Source organism: Girardinichthys multiradiatus, chromosome 3 (genome assembly GCF_021462225.1).
Source record: "Girardinichthys multiradiatus isolate DD_20200921_A chromosome 3, DD_fGirMul_XY1, whole genome shotgun sequence".
Lineage (NCBI taxonomy): Eukaryota > Metazoa > Chordata > Actinopteri > Cyprinodontiformes > Goodeidae > Girardinichthys > Girardinichthys multiradiatus.
In genome coordinates, this window is record NC_061796.1 from 45,936,194 (window position 1) to 45,955,711 (window position 19,518).

A 19,518-nucleotide genomic window follows, 5' to 3' on the forward strand; every position below is an offset into this window, starting at 1 on the left:
CGTTAAAAGTTTTTAGATTAGAAAATGTAGGGGTAAAAAAACATACAAAATAATAAAATAATCTAACTTTAGATCAAGTTATGTTTGAGATTCCCGTTTTTTCCTTGTCTTTACAAAAATAAAAACATTTAAGTTCTAAAGGTTTAGCAAATTCCCAACTTTAATTGTTGAGGAAAAACTTACACTAAAAGATGAGAGATGAATGTTTTGTTGGTCGGCTGAAAGTAAAATTTTATCTTGTCTAGATTGGAACCGTTTTCCGTTGGATTGCATAATAAAGGAAAATTCTTCAGCTGGGTCAGTTTGTAAGCGTGCACAACTCCACAGATCTCATAGAAGCTAGTGCTGTGTCCATGGCAACTTGTTTGAGCCACAACAAGAAGCTTTTTGTCCTGAGCCACTTTCTGAGCTTTGCAACGACGGCTTTTCTTATTATTCTGCCTCTCTCTCTTTGCCCATCACACCAGACCTTTTTTTTTTCTGCAAATTTTCCCAGGATGCACAATGTCCCTGCATGGGGGAATGTTTACACAATGTTATCTGTGTCAGTCCCAGCCCCTGGAGTCTCTCTGGAGTGGGTTCTGGTGGAATTCTGGAACGGGATGGAGGAGGAATTTCAAAAGGAGGAGTGACGAGAGACAGGCACAGAAAAAGGGTTAGGGAGAGAGGGAGAGAGAGAGAGAGAGAGGGAGAGTATAAATATATCCCAAGGAAGCTGGTGCTCACAGGCGCAGCTGGACTCCTGGATAACTGGACTGCAGCCCACTGGAATAATTAGCCAAAAGGTGAGTTTTAATGATTTATTTAGCACTATTTTAGAGAAAGAAAGAAAGAAAGAAAGAAAGAAAGAAAGAAAGAAAGAAAGAAAGAAAGAAAGAAAGAAAGAAAGAAAGAAAGAAAGAAAGAAAGAAAGAAAGAAAGAAAGAAAGAAAGAAAGAAATGTAGTTTTTTGTGCTGATTGAAATTATTGACCAAATAAATGAGGAAACAAGTTTCTTTACCTGTCCTGTGGTTTTCTGAAAGACTTTTTGTGGTCTCTTTTAAAGCTCTGTCAGCTCTATAGCCCTGACCAGTGCTTGATCAAGTGCTTAGTGGGACTCGCCTTTTTTCTTTTCCAAAGATAAGGTTTGGTGTCATGAAGGAAGCTATTTCCTAACAAATATTTGACATGGGGAACTATTTCCCAGCATTAAACAATATAAACACTGATTAAGCATCTTTTCTTGTCTTCTTGAAATGGAATTTTAATTTTTTGCGTCAATTTAAATTTCAAATGTTGCACTTTTATTGTTTTTATTCTCATTGGCTGGCTCACATGTGGACATGTAAAAGGACCACTGGTGTGTGACTGAATAATGTAAATCTAATTAGCATGGTGTTAGGGAAAAGCTGTAGAAGGACACCAATGATCTCAACACTGCAGTAATAATTGGTGAGCCTATGATCTGTTGCTACACACATGAACCTGTATTTTGTTCTCAATGTTAGGACTAAAAAGACAAATGAGACACTTAGATGATTTGATTGTAATTAAGTCCAGGCTGTACTGAGGAGGTGGTTGCAGTAATGAACAAGAGCAATGGAGGAAATGTTCTTCTCTCAGACCTGGGTGTGCCTGTTTCTGAGCTACGTTTGGGCTCCAGAGAACATAAAATGATTGAGCTCATCTCTCTTAAGTATTTTACATTGACAAGCAAAAGATCATTACTGATATAAACCCTGCTTTCCCATGTTCTGAACATCTTTGTTTGCTTTGGGTCTTGGCTATTGTTGGAGCAGTAAAATGATGTCCCCAAGGGGCCAACACTGCTACGTTGTGCAATATTTCACATCATGATTCATCTGTAGACATACCATGTTTGATATTTGTTCTGTTTCTGCGCAGAAGTGACTTGTCTGTGTACCTTTGTCAGGTTTTTTTGTAATGTTTGTCAATGCCATCAAGGTTTTAAAAGAAGTCCCTGTCATTAACTGAGGCTGTGAGGGCGCGGCATGAAACTGGATGCCAACATGTGCTGACACGACCGACCGTTTCGTTTATAGTAGGGTTTGTTTGTCAGGGAAATGTCCTCTAGGAAAAGAAAACTGGCTTAGAGTCAACTTCCTTCTGTTACTTTTACACCTAGACAGAAACAAAATGCAGAGGCGCATTTAATTCTGAAATTTGAATAAATCACTCTATAATGAACTTTACAAGGGTTTTTTTTATGTTTTTTTTCTCCTTTCAGGCACCAGCAAACTCTCTGGATTTCTGATTAGATTTAGTTACTGTGACAAACTTAAAGATGAATAGTGTGGCAGACTGGCTCGTTCAAAACAGGGACAAGATTGAGAAAGGCGTAGAGATCATGGGGCAAGCCTCTGAGGTGCTGGCTTCCACTGTGGGCCAGCTTCACCCCATCCTTGAGGCGGTTTTCGTGGCCTCTGCTGAACTACTTAGCAACCCGGATGGGAAAGAAGCTCGCTACCTGACTCAGCAGTTTGAAAAAGTCAATTCAAAACTCGAGGGAATCCAAGATGAGATTGATAAACTCGCCCTGGAGCTGCAGAAAACATCAATGAACAAGCAGAACTTTGACCGAGAGGCACAGATTCTCAGTCAGTATGAAAAGTTTCAGGACTTTGTCAACGCCAACCCAAAGTTCAGAGAGAAAAAGAAGGAGAAGTTTCTCAGCCACTATGAGAACACAGAGGGCGACTTGAACTTGGATGCCATCTACAATGCTTTCAAGGGGGAGAACACCTCAGGTGACCCCATGCTGGAGACAGTGCTCTCCACCGAGCAGAGAAGCAGACGGGCAGTTGAGGATTTCTGTGCTCAGCTGAAGAAGCTTTTTGTGGTGGGCATCATCTCCATCATGGGCTACGCTGCACTCAAGGAAGGGACCGTCGATGAGGAGATGGTGAAGAAGTGGCAAGATCGAATGGAGGATGTGGAGAATCGCATGAAAGCAGCTGTAGATGACTGTACAGAGAACTTTGCCAATCAAGCCAAATTGGACCTTGAGCACCATCTCCAGGAGAACCCCGGCACGGTCAATCCTGAGTTTGCCAAATCCCTTTTGGATTCACTCATTAAAAAATACGACTGGGTGAGCTGGTCTATAAGGACCTTCACCGACAGAGAGCGCATTTTCTTCTTCAACTGGCTGGCAGGAAAGAAGTACCATGGAAGCGGCGGAGCCAACTGGTTTGACATTCTGACCAAGAACAAGATCAAAGTGGTTGTCTCGTTCTGCGTTGACCCTATGCCCATCAACAAGAGTCAGATCCAAGACCAGATTGAGCAGCAGAAGATAAAGGGGGACATGATGGCAGTGACTTTGTCTTTGAGGAAGAGCTTCCCGGACTGCCTGGTCCATGCTGTGAGCCATTACAAGGCAGTGGTGGAGACCAACAACTTCCGGGAGGACTGTTATTACTATGGGAAACACAAAAGAGCCTACCTGTGTATCCATCCTGAGTAAGGTCCAAGAAAGAAGGATGCATTCATCAACCTCTAGAATAGAGACTTTAGGACATCTCTAATAAATATGGAGCTATTTCTTTTGGTGTATAATCTGCTTTTGATACTGCATTGTGATTTTTTTGTCTTGCAGAATTTCATATTCTTATTCATGGGTCCTCCCATTCAAAATAAGGTTTTTATATAAATTTCAGAGCCGTAAATCGACATGCCTGCTTCGTACATTCTGTCATTTGGGTCGATATTAAACAGGAGATCCAAAAACTATTAGCTGAATGTCTGCCAGAGATTTTGCCTTTCATTTAAACCAGATCTACCCTTAGACAATGTCAACAATAAATCTACATGGTTGATCTATTATGTTAGTTGATGTTTAATGATATATGTAGTTGGAAACAACATTTTGAGCATAACAGGTAATTAAAGGCTGTCAAAATGGTTAAATTATCAAGGAAACTGTGTTGTTATTCTTTATTGAGAAGCATTTTAAAGGATGACTTCAAGTTTTTCAAGGTGGCTTGTGTTTATGGGTTGTGATCTTCTTAGCGGGTTTATTTGGTTTAAACACAGACGCTGAGGCTAACAGAATGTCCAAGAAAGGCCTGGTCCAAAGCTCCCGACATCAAAAATCTAATAACAGGTTATGTAAAAGTTTCTTTAGAACTAACAGTTATTTGAACAGAAGACTGACCTTTCAAGTAAAACATGTTATAGGCTTAATTCGGCCACAGTAATGTGGTGTAAAAATAAGACATATCATTTAAAAAAAAAGAATATTTTACACTAAATTAATTTTCTGATGGTTAGTCTGGCTGTAGGCATGTTAGAGGAGAAGGTCAGTGACCCACAATGTTTTTTTATTTTTTATTTTTTTTATTAGAGTCTTTCAACCTTTTTATTCATATTTTTAAGAAATGATTTTAGAATAAATAGAAACATCATTACAGGTTGCCGCATCACAAACTTTCCAGCAACTTTAAATCTGCAGAGTAACATTTTGTTTCTAAATGCAGACAAAACTTTAGTGAGCAACATCAGTTTGAGTTATTTCCAGGTGCTGTGTGATGTGTTATTATACAGCTGGGGCAGCAACTAGAGCAGCCTCTACAGTAAACTGTCTGAAACCCCAACTTGTTGTCTTCTTCGTGTATTCATAACCGCTTGATGTTCAGATCCAGCCAGTTTGTCTTCATTGTAAATGTTTGTAGGAAATTAAAATCCACCTCAGAGGTTCTAGCTGATACTGAGAATGAACATTAGAATAATACAGAATTTCCCTTTTACAGGAAATCAGATTAACTACATTCGCCGTCTGGTTAAAAGCTCCAGGACAGGTGAGCGTTTGGTGTATATATATGTATATATATATGATGCTTTTGGTGCAATATATTAAAGTTGGGCAAACAGTTTAAAACCAAATACAATCATTATTATATGTATAATTCATTTTCATTTGTAATAAACAACAGCATATGGTGGTCATTGTCATCTAGTCATCATTAATATGATAATTATTGCTTTTCCTGGGGGTTAAATCCTACGGTCATTAAAGGGCCTTTGTATCAGTTAAGTTGAAGCTGATCTGCAGCCTGCACATAAGGAGCAACACCCTTTTCCACCACCCGAGTTTTCAGTGTTTCTGGGTGTGCCTCTTCCCTGTAACATGAGAATCACATGACCAATAAGACAAACAGGAGTTTAGATTTCTTCCGCAAACTTTACAAGGTGAGTCCGGTTCTGGTCCAGATCCTTTATAAGAACCATATAGAACAAACTCTGGGCGTTTGATCGGAATAGAAAATGAAAAAATTCTCTCTTCTTCGTATCTCTCTGAATTCCAGTCCGTTGTTGCATAATCGAGACTTTTCTCCGATTTAGAGGATTTAGAGCCGCTTGAAGCGCATATTTCAGAAGAACGCAGTTTGATTTATTGAAGTGAGATGGGTGATGGGAAGAATCTACTAAATGTTTCAGAGTTTTAATCTAAAAATGTTGAAGTTTTTCTGGGTTTTGCTGCCAGCTCAGGTTTTCCAGGAAGTGTCTGCTGAAACATTTCGGTCATTGTTGCGCTGCGCAGAAACGCAGAAACTCGGAGGTGATCTGCGGTTCTAACAGGCGCTGTTTGTTTGTTTCTCTGCGGTCCTCTGCTGTAAAATGATACAATTAGAGAGCTTGTAGAGCGGACTGATCGATACGTTTTACATTAAGAGGGCGCATTAACAGAGGGTGCAGGGATTTCCGCCTCAGTGGTCAGACTGGGCTGTCTGGTAAAACTGCCACTGACAGAGTGGAACCGTAACAGTGTGCAGCGCTTTTATCCTGCTGTCATAAATATGTTTATGTTCAATTTCTATTCAGTCATTGCTGCTGTTTTTAACGAAGGAGGTACTTTGAACATATGCTTTGCCAGTTAAGTCGTAAACTGTTTTTCATGGCGTAAAAGTCATGATTCGCCCCTTTTCTCTTTATATTCATGCGTCAGAAATGTTTACAAGTTATTTTCCCAAGTCCGAGTCATGTTCCGTAAGGAATTTGGCCTTGAATGCATGCCGTCTAGTCCGCTTCTAACTCTGCATTGGCTTAGTTTAGGAAATCAACCCGTGTACTGTTTGTGTTTTTAGGCCCATTTTAACGCACAACAATTTAACAGTTATCTTTTAGTCTCAACATTTAATTCAGTATTCTCAAACTTTTCCCAGCTGCCTTAAAGTGGTATTTGAAAACTGATCGAGTATAATTTTTACCTATTAGAAATATAAACCAAAGAATTAGAAAAAGAGACTGACATGAACGTGTGTTTATGTTGAATTTCTGAATGAATTTTGTAACGAGGTTAACTCAAGTTAATCCTTAAATGTTTCCGTCCTTCACTGTTTACTGCATCGTTTACGGTTTTCATTCTGATTCAGAGGATTTTTGGAAACTTTGATCAAAATCCACGTTTAAAATCTTTGTTAGGACCAAGATGTAAATATGTTCCAGGATGCACTATAATCAACAGCATGATAATCATGGTGCAGTGTAATGATGAGAGTCAATGTTGAACTTGTGAATAGACAGAACAGGAAGTGCTTTTATTTTGATATGGATGAGGTGTTTTTGTAATGATCCATTTAGCTTAGCAAAAAAAATAAGATGTTGGAGGTAATTTACATTTATTTTGTTCTGAAATGACCCAAAGTCGTTTATTCAAGAGTTTACTTGGAGAAACATCAGTGTGGTGATTATTGTGAAGCTGTAGCTAACAAAACCAGGTTGTTTTAAACCAATAACAGCCCCATGGTTTGTAGATGTTACTGGCTAATACATCAAGCGCACCCTTTCACAGGAAAATATGAGCATTCCTGTGAAAGGGTATGTTTGCTGCTGTGGTCTGTGGCTGACATACCAGCTTGCTTTTAATCCTGATTACATGAGTCAAAACCTGTTAATGAGACCCGAGTCCCACTCCACAAGTCTAAGTCAAGTCTGCAGGATTCGTTTTTGTGAGCTAAATGCAAGAATAAAACCACTGTTCACCGTGAATCATAGGAAGTGATGAGTGCTGGACCATCAGTTAGTAAACAGCATTTTACTGCTCAACTTGGTTCACACAACTCTATTTAAATTATTAGTAATCTGTTGCTTCAGGGCCTGTAAAGCTGCAGCCACTCTGGAGACTTTAGGAGACAGTTCCCATAACAGAATCACATCTGATGCTTCGTGCAGCCACAGTTTCTCCCTCCGTATCACTGAGGTAAAGGACAGAAACAAGGAGGCAAAGATCAAGAAAAAACTGCTAATGAGACATCCCTGCATCCTAACTGTTATTTGCAACAGTTCTGTGGCAGAAAACGGAAAAGACTCAACCGTACTGTTAGCCTCATGTTCTTCTTCTCTTCATCCTCCTTTTATCTCACTTTAGGATTTGAGATGTCCTCCAGGATGTTTTTTAGGGATCAGTGTTGGTTTTTACAGAAAAATGAGAGGAATTTGAGGAGAGACAAATACCTAAGAAATGATGGTAAAACTTACCAGTCACACTGAAAACCTGGATGGATAAAAATACATCTGTTTTCTCATTGAATATCTAAAGTTCACCTATTTATTTAAAACCCAATTCTGAAATTTAGTGATTTATTGATTATTGTAATAGGCTTTTTTAATACAAAATAATCTGTTAAAGTTGAAGATGTGTTGAGGCCAAGGCCTGCGTATCTTATTGCAGCGTTTCCCAACCGTGTTCAGTCTGAAATAAAAAACCTTTCATTAATAGCAGCTAAAAACAAACAAAAAAAAAAAAACATTTCAATACAACCTTAAAGATATTTTCTCCTGAAGCACAGGTTTTCCTCCTGTAATCTAACATTAATCAGGATAAAACGGGGACACCAATCAGGAAGTGTATCACCGCATCTGAATCGTAAGCTGGAAATTAAAGCAGAAAGCTGAGATTCCCAGTTCTGTTCCGTGAGCATCGGCTGCTCCTGTTTCTGAAGATGTGATTTATTTGAAGCACTTCTGTGTTGGATTGTCTGCGTGAAAGGCCTTCTTGCAACAACACAACCCACCAGAGACTGAGGAGTGGAGATTTTTCTTACTTTCAGATCAAATCACAGAGTTACAGTTACTGTAAATGCTTCACCTTCTGGGGGGAATCTTCTGCTTCTTATACAAGAATATTCTGCTAACATGACCTTGATTTTCTTGTGATATTTAAAGCTTTGTAGAGAACCTTTAGAAGATGGTACAAAACAATTAGATTTTGTTTGGCTACACGTTTGTGAAAGAAATTGTGCTTTACTGTTCCAAAAGCTGTATGCCCTTTAAACATTTTCTCATGTAGCACCCACAAACTTCAGTATATTTATGGAGATTTTTCTTGAGAGACCAATAAAAACTAGTGCACAATTGTGAAACTAGAGCAAAAATGATGCATAGTTAAAATTTTTTTCCACAAAAATAAAAGTTTGTAAAATGTGGGATGCTTTTGTATTCAGCCCCCCAATTGGTAAACAGTTTATAGAACCGTATTTCGCTGCAGTTACAACAGAGACTCTTTTGGGGTCTCAGCCAGCTTTGGACATCTACGGATTGAACCTTTATCCCAGTTTTCTTTTCAGAACAGCTGAAGCTCCGTCATTCTGGACAGGGAGCATCTGTGGACAGCAACTTTTAAATCTTTCTAAAAAAATCTCTATTAGATTCAGGTCTAAGTCTATCATATCAATGTGCTTTGATCTAAGCTGTTTCACTGTAGAGCCCCACAGCATGATACTGCCACCACTGTTTTTTTACAGTAGGTTTGAGTTAATTTTCTGCCACACACAGTGTTTTGCTTGCAGGCCCAAAGGTTCAGATTTTGGTCTTCTCTGACCAGAGCACCTGCTTCCACATGTTTGCTGTGTTTTCTTCATGGTTTGTGGCAAACTGTGGGGAGGACAATTTTTGAGCTCTCTGACAACACGGATGCACAGAACTATGTGCACGACTGATTTCTGGAAACACAGTCGAAGACAATTGCTGACAAGTAGTTTATTAGAGTAGATATAAGCAGTTTTTATGCAGAAAGAGTCAGCCTGGTTTATTCCTTCAGGTTTCCTAGTTGGGATTTCACCTTCATTGCTCGTCCTGTGGAGGTTTCCTACCCAGAGTTCAACTGGTTCATTGATTGTCTCATTAGATGAGAAGCTTTCATGTGGAAGCCTCAGCCTGTCATGATGGCTCAGCTGTATTTCATGCTATTTGCTGAAGCCCATAAACCCATTTTACTAACAGCAATAATATGATTATAATGAGAATCAGATTCAAAAAGTAGCAAAGTAGGAAGGTTGACGGTTTCTAATTCAGGAAACATCTAACATGTTTGTTTAGATACTTGTGTCGTGAGTGGGAAACCATGAGCAGTCTGCAGTTTGATGGATCAGGCTGAGGAATGGGTGCTATCTGCTCCCTGCAGCCCTCTGCAGTCCAGCTAGATAAACCCCTCGGGAGTGAACCGACATCAGCAGAGGGAGGGAGAGACAAACGAGCTGACATATTATTTTCCATTGTCTTGTTGCCATAGTTACTTGCTGAGTTTCCAGAGAAACTCTGCAAGTTACCTCTTGTACCTAATCACTTCCCACGCCCGCTGCTTTGATATCGACTGCGGGGGAAAATAAATACTGCAACTTGTGTCTGTGAAGAAAAGAAACCTGAAATAAAACAGGTTACACCAGCTTCTTCACCCATGTAAAGATGTGATGTAGATAATTAGTGGGAGGCTGCCTGGCTGAGGGGGTTTGCACTGTAATGTAACTGTTTGTCATAATTTGATTTCCTCTAAAGATTACTGTTTCCAGATTTGCAGAAGGACATGTCTGAACATGTACCGGGACTCAGTCAGATCTGCTCTCCATGTCAGCCTTTTTGATCTGATTCCTGGCATCTAGGAGAGCTTTTTTTCCCTGGATTTTCCAACACCAGTTGACCTCTGTTAAAGTGAAATATAGTGAGAAAGAAGCAAACACTTTCATAAAAATAGCTGGACAGCTCTGCTGCTTTTTATCTATATTTAACCTTTACATCTGTCGGATCCTAGCATTTTGAATCCGTTATATTACAGCTAAGCTACATTATTTTATGTGCATCATACCTCAGTTGCGTTAATAGTATGGTTCCAGACAATTTGTACAATGCATTTCCTACAATGCATGGGTTGAATTTTGGATCGAGTTAGTGTTGCTCTAAGAACCCTGCTGAGCTCACAGGGAGCTTCTCTGACATCCCTATGGAGGTTCAGAAGTGTTTATTCTAGTTGATTGTGTCATTACTAAAATAAAAATACATTTATAAACAATTTGCAGCTTTATGTTTATTGTGGAGAGAAGAAAGTGCTTAATCTTATCATCAAGCAAGAACAGTTGTTTCCTAAAAAAGACTGAAGTGAAATTTAGGTGACCAGTCAAAGGTTTCCCTAATAGCTGTAGATGCATCATTTTTTGTTCAAACCTGATACAATCTGATACAAAACCAAAATGCACACAGAAATATGTTGCAATGTTTTCTTTCTTGAGCTACGGTAATGCTAACTGCAATGCAACCCATCAAATGTTGCAAGTTACGTTCCGTGAAATTAAAATTAAATCCAATTATAAACCACGTTAAAAACAAGCAGATTTGACCACAGTTCTATGGAGAACATTAAGAAGCCCGGTACAAGAAACAACAGAATAAAATAAAGTTAAAACCAACAGGTGGCAGAAAATGACTGATGGAGATGTGGAAAAAGGAAACCAGACTGGTATTTTTCTTCAGAAATAAATCAGCTAGTTTTACACTGAATGTTTTCCTGTAATGAGGTTCTGAAAGCCACTAACATTCAACAGAGAAACTGTTGGATTCTTGTTTAAAAAGCTTTCCTCCCATCCTGAATGTTGGCATTCTCTGCTGTAGTCCTCCATGGTGACTATGGAGACCATTAGCATGACATGAACCGGTTCAGCCCATAATGGTCTTACGTCACTCTTGAGTTCCTTTGGCTCTGTTGACTCAATCCTCACTGGGTGTGGCCAGCAGCTTAAACTGAAGCTCACTTTGCTGTATCTCTCTCTTTTTATCAGCTTTTGAAGTTTTGTTAGAAGACCAAGGAGAGCAGACCAGTCCAGCAAACCCTTTTCAGAGCTGTGAGTATATCTATAGAACTAACAACAATAATTTCCCCTAAATTCTCCTTGCTTTTAGCTACTCTTCATCTGTTCTTCTGTGTTCTTATAACGGTTTGTTCTCATAAATGCAAGTTCATAGGAACAGTTTGGGAGAGACGCCTGGCAGCGATGGAAAACCAGTTACAGAAGCTTGTAGCGGAGAAGAAGGACATGGTAGAGACCGTCATGGAGGTGTTCGAAAAGGGAGCCGAAGTAGTGGCCAGCATTGCCGGCGACCTCTTCCCTGTCTTTGCCATCGCTGCTCCGATTGTCAAGCTGGCTCTGGACAATGTAGAAAGCAAAGAGGCTGCCTTCATGAAGGATCAGTTTCAGAAGGTCCGAGATCAGCTGGACGTGGTCTCCGAGGAGCTTCAGCGGATCAATGATGAGATCAAGAAGAGTAGAGTGGATGCTGTGTATTTTTCAGTGGAAGAAAACATGACCAACCAATTCAGGAAGTACATGGACATCCTTAACACCAAGCCTAAGTTCAGAGATGTGAAGAAGAAGCTTTTCCTGGACCATTTTGTCAAAACTGGCGGAGACAAAAATCTGAACACTCTCTACAACGCTGTGACCGGAGAAACTTTTTCTGGGGAGCCTATCCTCGAGATCATCCAGAACTACGAGGAGAAAAGTCGCCGGCCGATGGAGGACTTTTGTGCTCGGCTGAAGAATCTCTTCTGCGTTGGGCTCATAGCGCTTTTGGGGCACGCTGCCCTAAAAGGGTACAATGAAGAGGAGGCTCTTCTCAAAGAATGGGGTGAAAAGATGAATGCTGTCCAAGCTAAAATGAATGCTGTTATTGAAGACTGCATCGTCAGCTTCCCTAATCAAGCTGAACAGGACTCCCAACGAGTGGAGAGAGACCAGAAGGCCTTAACCAACCAGCAGCTAGCTGATGCTATCGTTGAGAAGCTGAGGAAGAAGTACGACTGGGTGGGCTGGTCTGTGCGCATATTCAGGTTTCCCACAGGCCTGTTTGCCAGCAAGAAGGAATCCCAATACCACTGCTTGAAGGGGAAGAGTCACTTTGGGTTTCCCTCATCGGATAAGAAACTAAACATCTGGGTGTCGTACAGCTCCTCGCCTGAGCCCGTCAATAAGAATCACATCGAGCAGCTGATCAAGAGTCAGAAGAAACTCACCATGGTGAGTGTAGCTGAGGTCCTGTTTAACAAGTTACCAGGCGACTGTGTAGTGCACACAGTCAAAACCAGCGAAGACCTGGCCTTCTCCTGGAGCTTCGAGAATGAACTTCATTACTGGGAGGAGCACAAGAATTTTTATGTCTGCATTCATTCAGCTTAAAACTCTAGATCTAGAAAAACCCTCCAAATAATCATTAATATATTCTTTCTATATGCACATATTATAGCAGTCTGCTGCTGCCACTTTCCTCTGACCTCACAGGTGAAAGATTTCACAGTAGGTGCCTTATAATGTTTGGATAGTTTTGAAGTTGTGAGTATTTATGGGCTGTAAGAATCTTCTGTGCTGGTGGGATCAATCTGAGCGACCTGTTTGGAGAATCTCATGAGGACTTCAAGCTGACAGCTATTCAGGGCAGGGCCATTCAAGAGGGATGTTCTGAGATCTAAAACAACTGGACCTCCAAAAGTTCCTCCAAGTCTGATTATCACGAGAGATTTTTGTGTGGTTGCTGTTCTCTCATCCAACCACATCCAGGTTTCTGTTCAACTGTATCCGGAGATATAACCGCCATGTTCCAGTCCCAAAACAAAACAATGAAAGGGTAAAAGTGAGGGACTTTCTGGGTCCATATCTGTACCAGCAGCAGTATTCAACAGTGGCCTTTTTGACCACATGTGGTCAAAAAGGCCAGACAGCTCCTCCTGCTGCTTAGCTGATCAACGATGGGACAGCTCCATGCTACACATGCTGCACAGCAACATGGATGTTCTTCAGTCATTAAATTATTGAAAAACATTTGGCAATCATCATTTTCAATATTTTTGACCAGCTTGAATTTTCTTGTGTTATTGTTGTTTTAGATGATTAAATGTCCTCTTTAAAAGGCTTGATTAATCATCCTGACCAGTGTCCTGAAAACCCATTAGTACTCTAAACAATTCTTATCCCTGTTTTCAACTTTAGCTGTTAAAAGAACATCTTTTTCGGCCTTCCTTTGTTTAAAAAAAAAATTCTTTTGGTTAAGATTTTGAGATCACATCTGCTATGCGCTTAATAACAATATATGATCATATTATCCTCTGCCACTGTAAATTTCAGAGGGATGTGCTTTTTCAACCAGGACTTTTGTGGTGGTTAAAAAGAGAAAACTGTAATGGATGTTCTGGTGCTGATAAGGCTGAGCTCACCTGAAATGGGCCATTTATACCAAAGAACCACATGAACAACTGAAATCCCTCACTTGGATTTCACTTGTAGTTCTTAGTTGGCCTAAAGAGGAGAAAACATCACTTCAAATGCAAATGAAGCCTTAATCAGCACTGATGTCCCTGCAGCTTTTATCAACTTCCAGTGTGTCCTGCTCCAACATCTCGTTTGATTTGTGCAGCTGAAAATTAACTTTGTGCAGGATTTAGTTGAGTTTTTGATTCATTTTGGGTTTGGGTTTTTTTAATCAAAATGTTTGGAATCAGAATTCCTGTTCATATCACCTGGTAAAAATACATAAAAAAATGAACTTCTCAATAACATTAAAATTCATCGACTATGACTGTATAATGCATCAACTATTCAGATTTGTTATGGGCTTTTCACTCCTGTCACCAAAATATTTCTTACTTTTCTATATATTAAAACTAAAATATTACTTTTAAAAAGTAAATGACATAATGGTATTTTTGCATACATCTATTGCATACTTTTTATGTTCTTGCTGTGTCTGGGTAGTTGTTTTAATTGCATTGGTTCTATGAAACAAAAAAAAACTAATAAAATTTTTGAATTAATGTGGAATTTGTATATTGTTGTTATTTACTGATTATTGCTGCTTTGTTCCTTTTTACACACCTGAGTTTTAAGTTAAATTTTGTGCAAAAGTCATGTATGGGATGCTTCATCATCCAGTTTCATAAACGCTATTATAGCAACATTTTAAACAGGTATAGAGTTAGTAATGCCTATGTTTAGGCACACTGTTATGTGGTTATTAATTTTACAGATGAGATTAACAGTGTGATTTAATAAAGCCACTGTATTTATAAGTCAGCTGATTGAAGAAGAAAGTTCCCTGTCTTTAGAGGACTGTGTTTGGATCAGCATCTGAGCAGCACCAGGTGGACCTAGTGGTTCTTAACATTTTCTCTATATTGTTTTTGAGGAAAGATGTTTGGATCATTATATTCTGGAAAAAATATGCTATCTGACCCTTAAGAAATATCAACAAAAATAACTGATATTGGCAAATGAAACCAAGCTAAACATTTTGTATGTAAACCTACATTTCTGGATTTGTGAGAAGTTCAGCTCCAGTAAGGTTGACTGAAATATTTAACACCCATCTCTTCCAAGGACAAATTTTCCAGTATGGTGGAAAAAAAGAAAAGTGGTTCAGTGGTTTGGAAACACCCACTGTTCTCTATAATCAACGTGGTTGTGGCTTTTCTATATTCAGCGTACGGACACTCATATTCCTGCAGTTTACTACAGTAGCAGGTCAATAGAAATGAACAAGTGCAACAAAAGGGAGTCAAGGATCGTTGCTCTGAACTGTTTTTATTGTTTTAATATTTATACTGAGCCTCATAGAAGAATTCTGCTGTACATCTTAGTGACATAAATGTGAATCTTCATTAATAGATTTACCGATTTCCATTCATCCATCTTTTATACACGCAGGTCATGTAAGCATTTACACTCACACCTAAGGTCAACATAGATGTAATAATTTCAGAAGTCAGTAAATGCATTTTCAGATGTTAAAGCAAAACCAAAGGCTTGCGCGAAAGTCCTGTTTACACGACAACAATCCATTGAAAATAGGATTTTTTTCAGTTTCTGATTACACATCTACATGACGTTTTATTAACAATCTCTGTTCACATGACAACAGTAGATGAGAAAATAGTGTAACTCCCCTGCCACGCCACTAGTTGGCGGTATATTCTTCCTGCTCACAAAATGGGGGAGAAAATGTTTGGTGAACTAGTAAATACATAACAGCCATTATGTTGTGCACGTGTGCATTCACTTCTATTTATTTCAGGCATACTGTGCATGATCCAGGGCTTTCCCATAAGAAAGATTTAATTTTTCCCATCTACAGGACAACAGAATGTGGGAGGTTTTCAAACCATCAGTCTTTTCAGAGAAATTCGCTGTTGTCGTATAAACGAACAGGAAATCTTACAATGTTTCTTGAAAACTGTGGAACTCAGATAAACGCAGCTCCTCATGATGTGCAGCTTCCTTTTAAAGTTACAAGTCCCATGATGGATCTAGGACCTAGAAACAGGTGTTGAGCCCAGAATCACAGAAAAATGTTTAATAAAAGTAGGATGACAATCTGTCAACATGTCCAAAGTGGATCAAAGTCAAAACCACAGTTAGAAATTGTGAGATGGAAAAATGTCAAGACAACATACCTATAAAATGGTCGAACTTTAATATTTCACAGTGCTAATATATTACAGATAATGTTGCTGTAAATGTAATTCTCCAATTGCTGGGAGTCAATAATTATAATTATTATAATTATATAATAAAATTACAATGCTGTTGTTTAAAGCCAAGGTATCTCTCTTTTTTGTTTATTGTGTTAGCTGAAGCTAACACTTTAGCTTAGCAGCTATGTTTAGGCTATTGTTAGACTTTTATCGTCATCAATTGAATAAACGTTATCTTGAAAACAAAGTAACGTCTTAAACTTAGCGTATGTTTCTCTTCAGCATATGCCTTAAGAAAAAACTATTGGTTGATCTGAACTAAGGCCTATTTTTTCCATTTTTCTACAGCTGCAAATAGTCTGGGGTTCTTTCGGTCTAAAGATTTTCCTGTGGAGGAAATAATGTTTTTAAATTGAAAAATCACTTTGTCCAAGCTAAACAACATCCTTAATATTTAACTAAAATAAAAACTGACCTGTTTTTTAGCTTGGATATGCAGTCGAAGTATCTTGAGCTGTTCCTTTTTAACTAACATCACCTATTGTCCTGTAAGGTGTATGAATTGTTTAGTTTGAGGTTTGAGCCTTTTTATGTAAAATTGCTTCCTTCTTTCAAAATTATTCCCCAGTCGCCATAAAACGCCTGCATATAAAACACGAGCTTCATTCTATCCACACTAACAGTAGTCCCAACAACTGCAGTCAATTTCTCATGTAATCTAGAAAGACCTTGTTGTGTGACAACCTGTGTGCCGGTTGTGTGCTGGGAGAGACGTTTGAACTGTGCCTTAAAAAATGTTCAGCGATGCTCTCCAGATTTTCTCTGCCAGGTTTCACTGCCTCCTCAGCAGTTCTGCAAGAAAAGCTTACTTAGCCTGAACACTGAGATACCTATAAATATTGGAAGAACTCTTGGCTAAATTATTGAAGAGGAAGCAACAATAAAACCCCTCATCATTTAATTAAAATACAATGTCCTGCGAGAAAATCTCTGCTGATTTAACCCTAACCCTTCCACAAAGTACCCCAGTGCAAACAAAAACAGCTGGTTTAGTATTTCTCACATAACCCATAGTTACTTTAAAAATATCAACATTGGTAAATATTAAACAAAGCTGAGGAAACGGACACAATTATGGATAAATCTTTTCTTGGGTCTTTCAACCATTTGTTCCTGGTTGATTGACTTTAGAGGACCAAAACCCAAACCTTTACAGACAATTGAGATGTGCTGATATTTGCTGATAACTTTGCAGGCTGTTGGCACAGTAAGAGCAATTACCCAGTCAAGACTTTTTATTTTAGTTTTGAAAATTTAAAATTGATAATGTCTAGATTTTAGACTGCTGTTCTAGGGTCAGTCGCAGCAGTTTGGTTAACATTTGTTAACATAACAGCTTAGCAAAGGGAACTGTCACATAAATGACATTCAGGCACAGACTTTAGTCACTTTTACTTTGATATAACTCAGTTTTATTTAAAGCATTGTTATATTAACTAATATAACTAAATATACAGCAGCTGTTTGAAACAGCAGGTGGGAGCTGAAACACTTTTCCGCAGCGTATTTGGGAATTAGTGTCACAGGTGTGAGGTATATTCTGTAGTGTTGTAGTTATTATCAACTTAATAAAGGAATTATCTTTCATTGACCTCTGGAAAGCACTGCTTGATAAATGAGGAACCTCTTGAAGTTTCATTCCTCCCAAGGTACATTATAAAAAAAGCTTCAGCCACGGTGTGGGTTTGATTAATTCTGGTGGTTTTAGGTAGCCGAACATTGTTAACATGACTTTATTTACAATTTTTACTTATTCTCATAATGTACAGCAGTTTGGTCAACCATTTGTTATTTTAATAAACTGGATTGGATTTAGCCTTAATGAGTTCACACCTGCCATCGATTATAGTGAATCTGATTAATGTGTTAATCAGCCCTTCTGGCCTTCTGGACATTTGTTCCCTTTCCATAGACCATAGTTTGCAGAGAGGTTATGAAGAATCTACAAGATCTCACAAAGGTATCAGTCAGGATAAGGCCACAAAATGAACTCCACAACATTTCATACGTGCACTGTGTTACAGTGAAGGCAGTCATCAATCATTTAAAACAATACTGGACAACAGTGTCTGGATAAAAACTGAACATTTCTCCAGAACTAATAAAAAACAAGATATGAACAGGTCAGAGAGGCTGACAAAAAGCAAACAGCAGCACTGAAGAAGTTCTGGTACCAGATACGGAAAAGCACCTGGGGGATCATTTAAATATTACACCAACACATACAGGTCCTGGAGAAGCATGGCTTCTTCTATTAATGGACAACAACGCATGTGTGAAAATGACTCTAGTGACTCACTCAACAGATTAGTCTGAAATTTTCCTTAAAACAGAGTTAAAGTGGGATAGATCAGTGATTTCTAGATTTTTTAAATCATGTGCAACCAGAAGATGTTTAGTTCTCCAGGTACAACCATTCCCCCTGAAATAAAAAATCACCACCAAGGTCCTCACTGGGGAAACAAATGTTGCTGGGTCATGTATGGCTTTGCTAATGGCTTTATTATATCAATATGTCTAAGTGGGTATGGGTACCTCGTCTGACAGTAACTCTAGTAAACCTTTGTTTCATCACATACTCTAATCTAATCTTGTTTGATAGATATAAGCACCACTTGGGATTCATTTCTGTCATGTTTCTGTCATGGTTTATAAACAATAAAGTTACAGCGAATTTGGAAGTCAATGACCCTCCCTTATCCGAAAGGGTAAAGCTAGCTGCATTGCTGGCAGAAACTGTTAGCCTTAAACAGTTAGCCGAACCCGTAATAGTAGGAACGTTTTTCCACATTCCACTAGAGGGAGCTTGCAAACCACCAATCATACTTTCAGTCACTGTAAGGGAACAGTACAGAAAGGCAGATTTAACTGTTGGTTTGGTTGTAGTCTTATTGCTGCAAAATTTAATGAAAAGCCCAAAAAGATTAAATAAAAATTTTCTGCGAACTTTTATGTAATTTACATAAATGTATTATGTAATTGATTCTACTTGTATTTTGATATTAGACAGACTGAATTAAATATCTATCAAAACACAGCAATATCAGAATTGTCTTTGTGGATCAGCTTGGCACTACAGTCTGACCCTTACTCTGCAGATGACTGCTGCTAAAGGCGGCTTTCTGTCCACGCCCAGGTGGGTGAAAGAGGTTCCTGACCCGTGACAGCTGAATAGGCGAAGTGATGGTTTTAATCAGGACAGAATTACTTTTCCATGAACATTATTTGGTGAGACAGCCCTGCATTGAGACCGGCCCCATCAGGTGACCATAGGAACGCAGAAAAACATCACGTGTCAGCGGAAAGATTCGCACGCCTTGCAGGAAGACACTAAACTACCAACCGTCACCTCAGTGTAACCCTCCATTCGTCATTCATTCTAAACAAATGGATTTAGATTTTTTTTAACTGGTTCCATATTTAAATCAGGTGGTGCATGTTGGAAGGTGTGCGGGAGGGGCAAAGTTGCTAAGGCCGATTATGTTTTTCTGAAGGATTGAAAACAAGCATGAGGAGTTTCTACTATGGGAACCCTAAATCTGTTAATTTGGCACAGAATTAACAAATCTTCAAAGAAAACCCAACAACAAATGTTTCATTTAGTAGTTTAATCCTTAAACTCCTTTTAAGGATGTTCTTTTTGTTCATCCTATGCAGCCTCCATCCAAGTCCTAAAAGATTTGGACTTTCAAACCTTGGTGATTGAGAACCGATTGTCTTTAAATGTCTC

The 19,518-nt window shown here is 38.9% G+C and overlaps 1 protein-coding gene across 5 annotated transcripts; it reads left to right on the top strand.

Annotated features, from left to right (window-relative positions):
• The first annotated feature begins 366 nt into the window (after positions 1-366).
• Positions 367-14,072, top strand: LOC124865586 (protein rapunzel-like). Of its 5 annotated transcripts, XM_047360788.1 has the most exons (4): positions 367-785; positions 4,753-4,800; positions 11,050-11,112; positions 11,227-14,072. In XM_047360788.1, exon 4 carries the CDS (start codon positions 11,263-11,265, stop codon positions 12,442-12,444), a length of 1,182 nt encoding a protein of 393 aa, XP_047216744.1. In that variant the 5' UTR covers positions 367-785; positions 4,753-4,800; positions 11,050-11,112; positions 11,227-11,262; the 3' UTR covers positions 12,445-14,072. The 5 variants fall into 5 exon arrangements, with proteins under 5 accessions (XP_047216744.1, XP_047216745.1, XP_047216743.1 ...); XM_047360789.1 differs by lacking the exon at positions 4,753-4,800; XM_047360790.1 differs by lacking the exons at positions 367-785; positions 4,753-4,800 and adding an exon at positions 5,100-5,191.
• Positions 14,073-19,518: the final 5,446 nt, after the last annotated feature.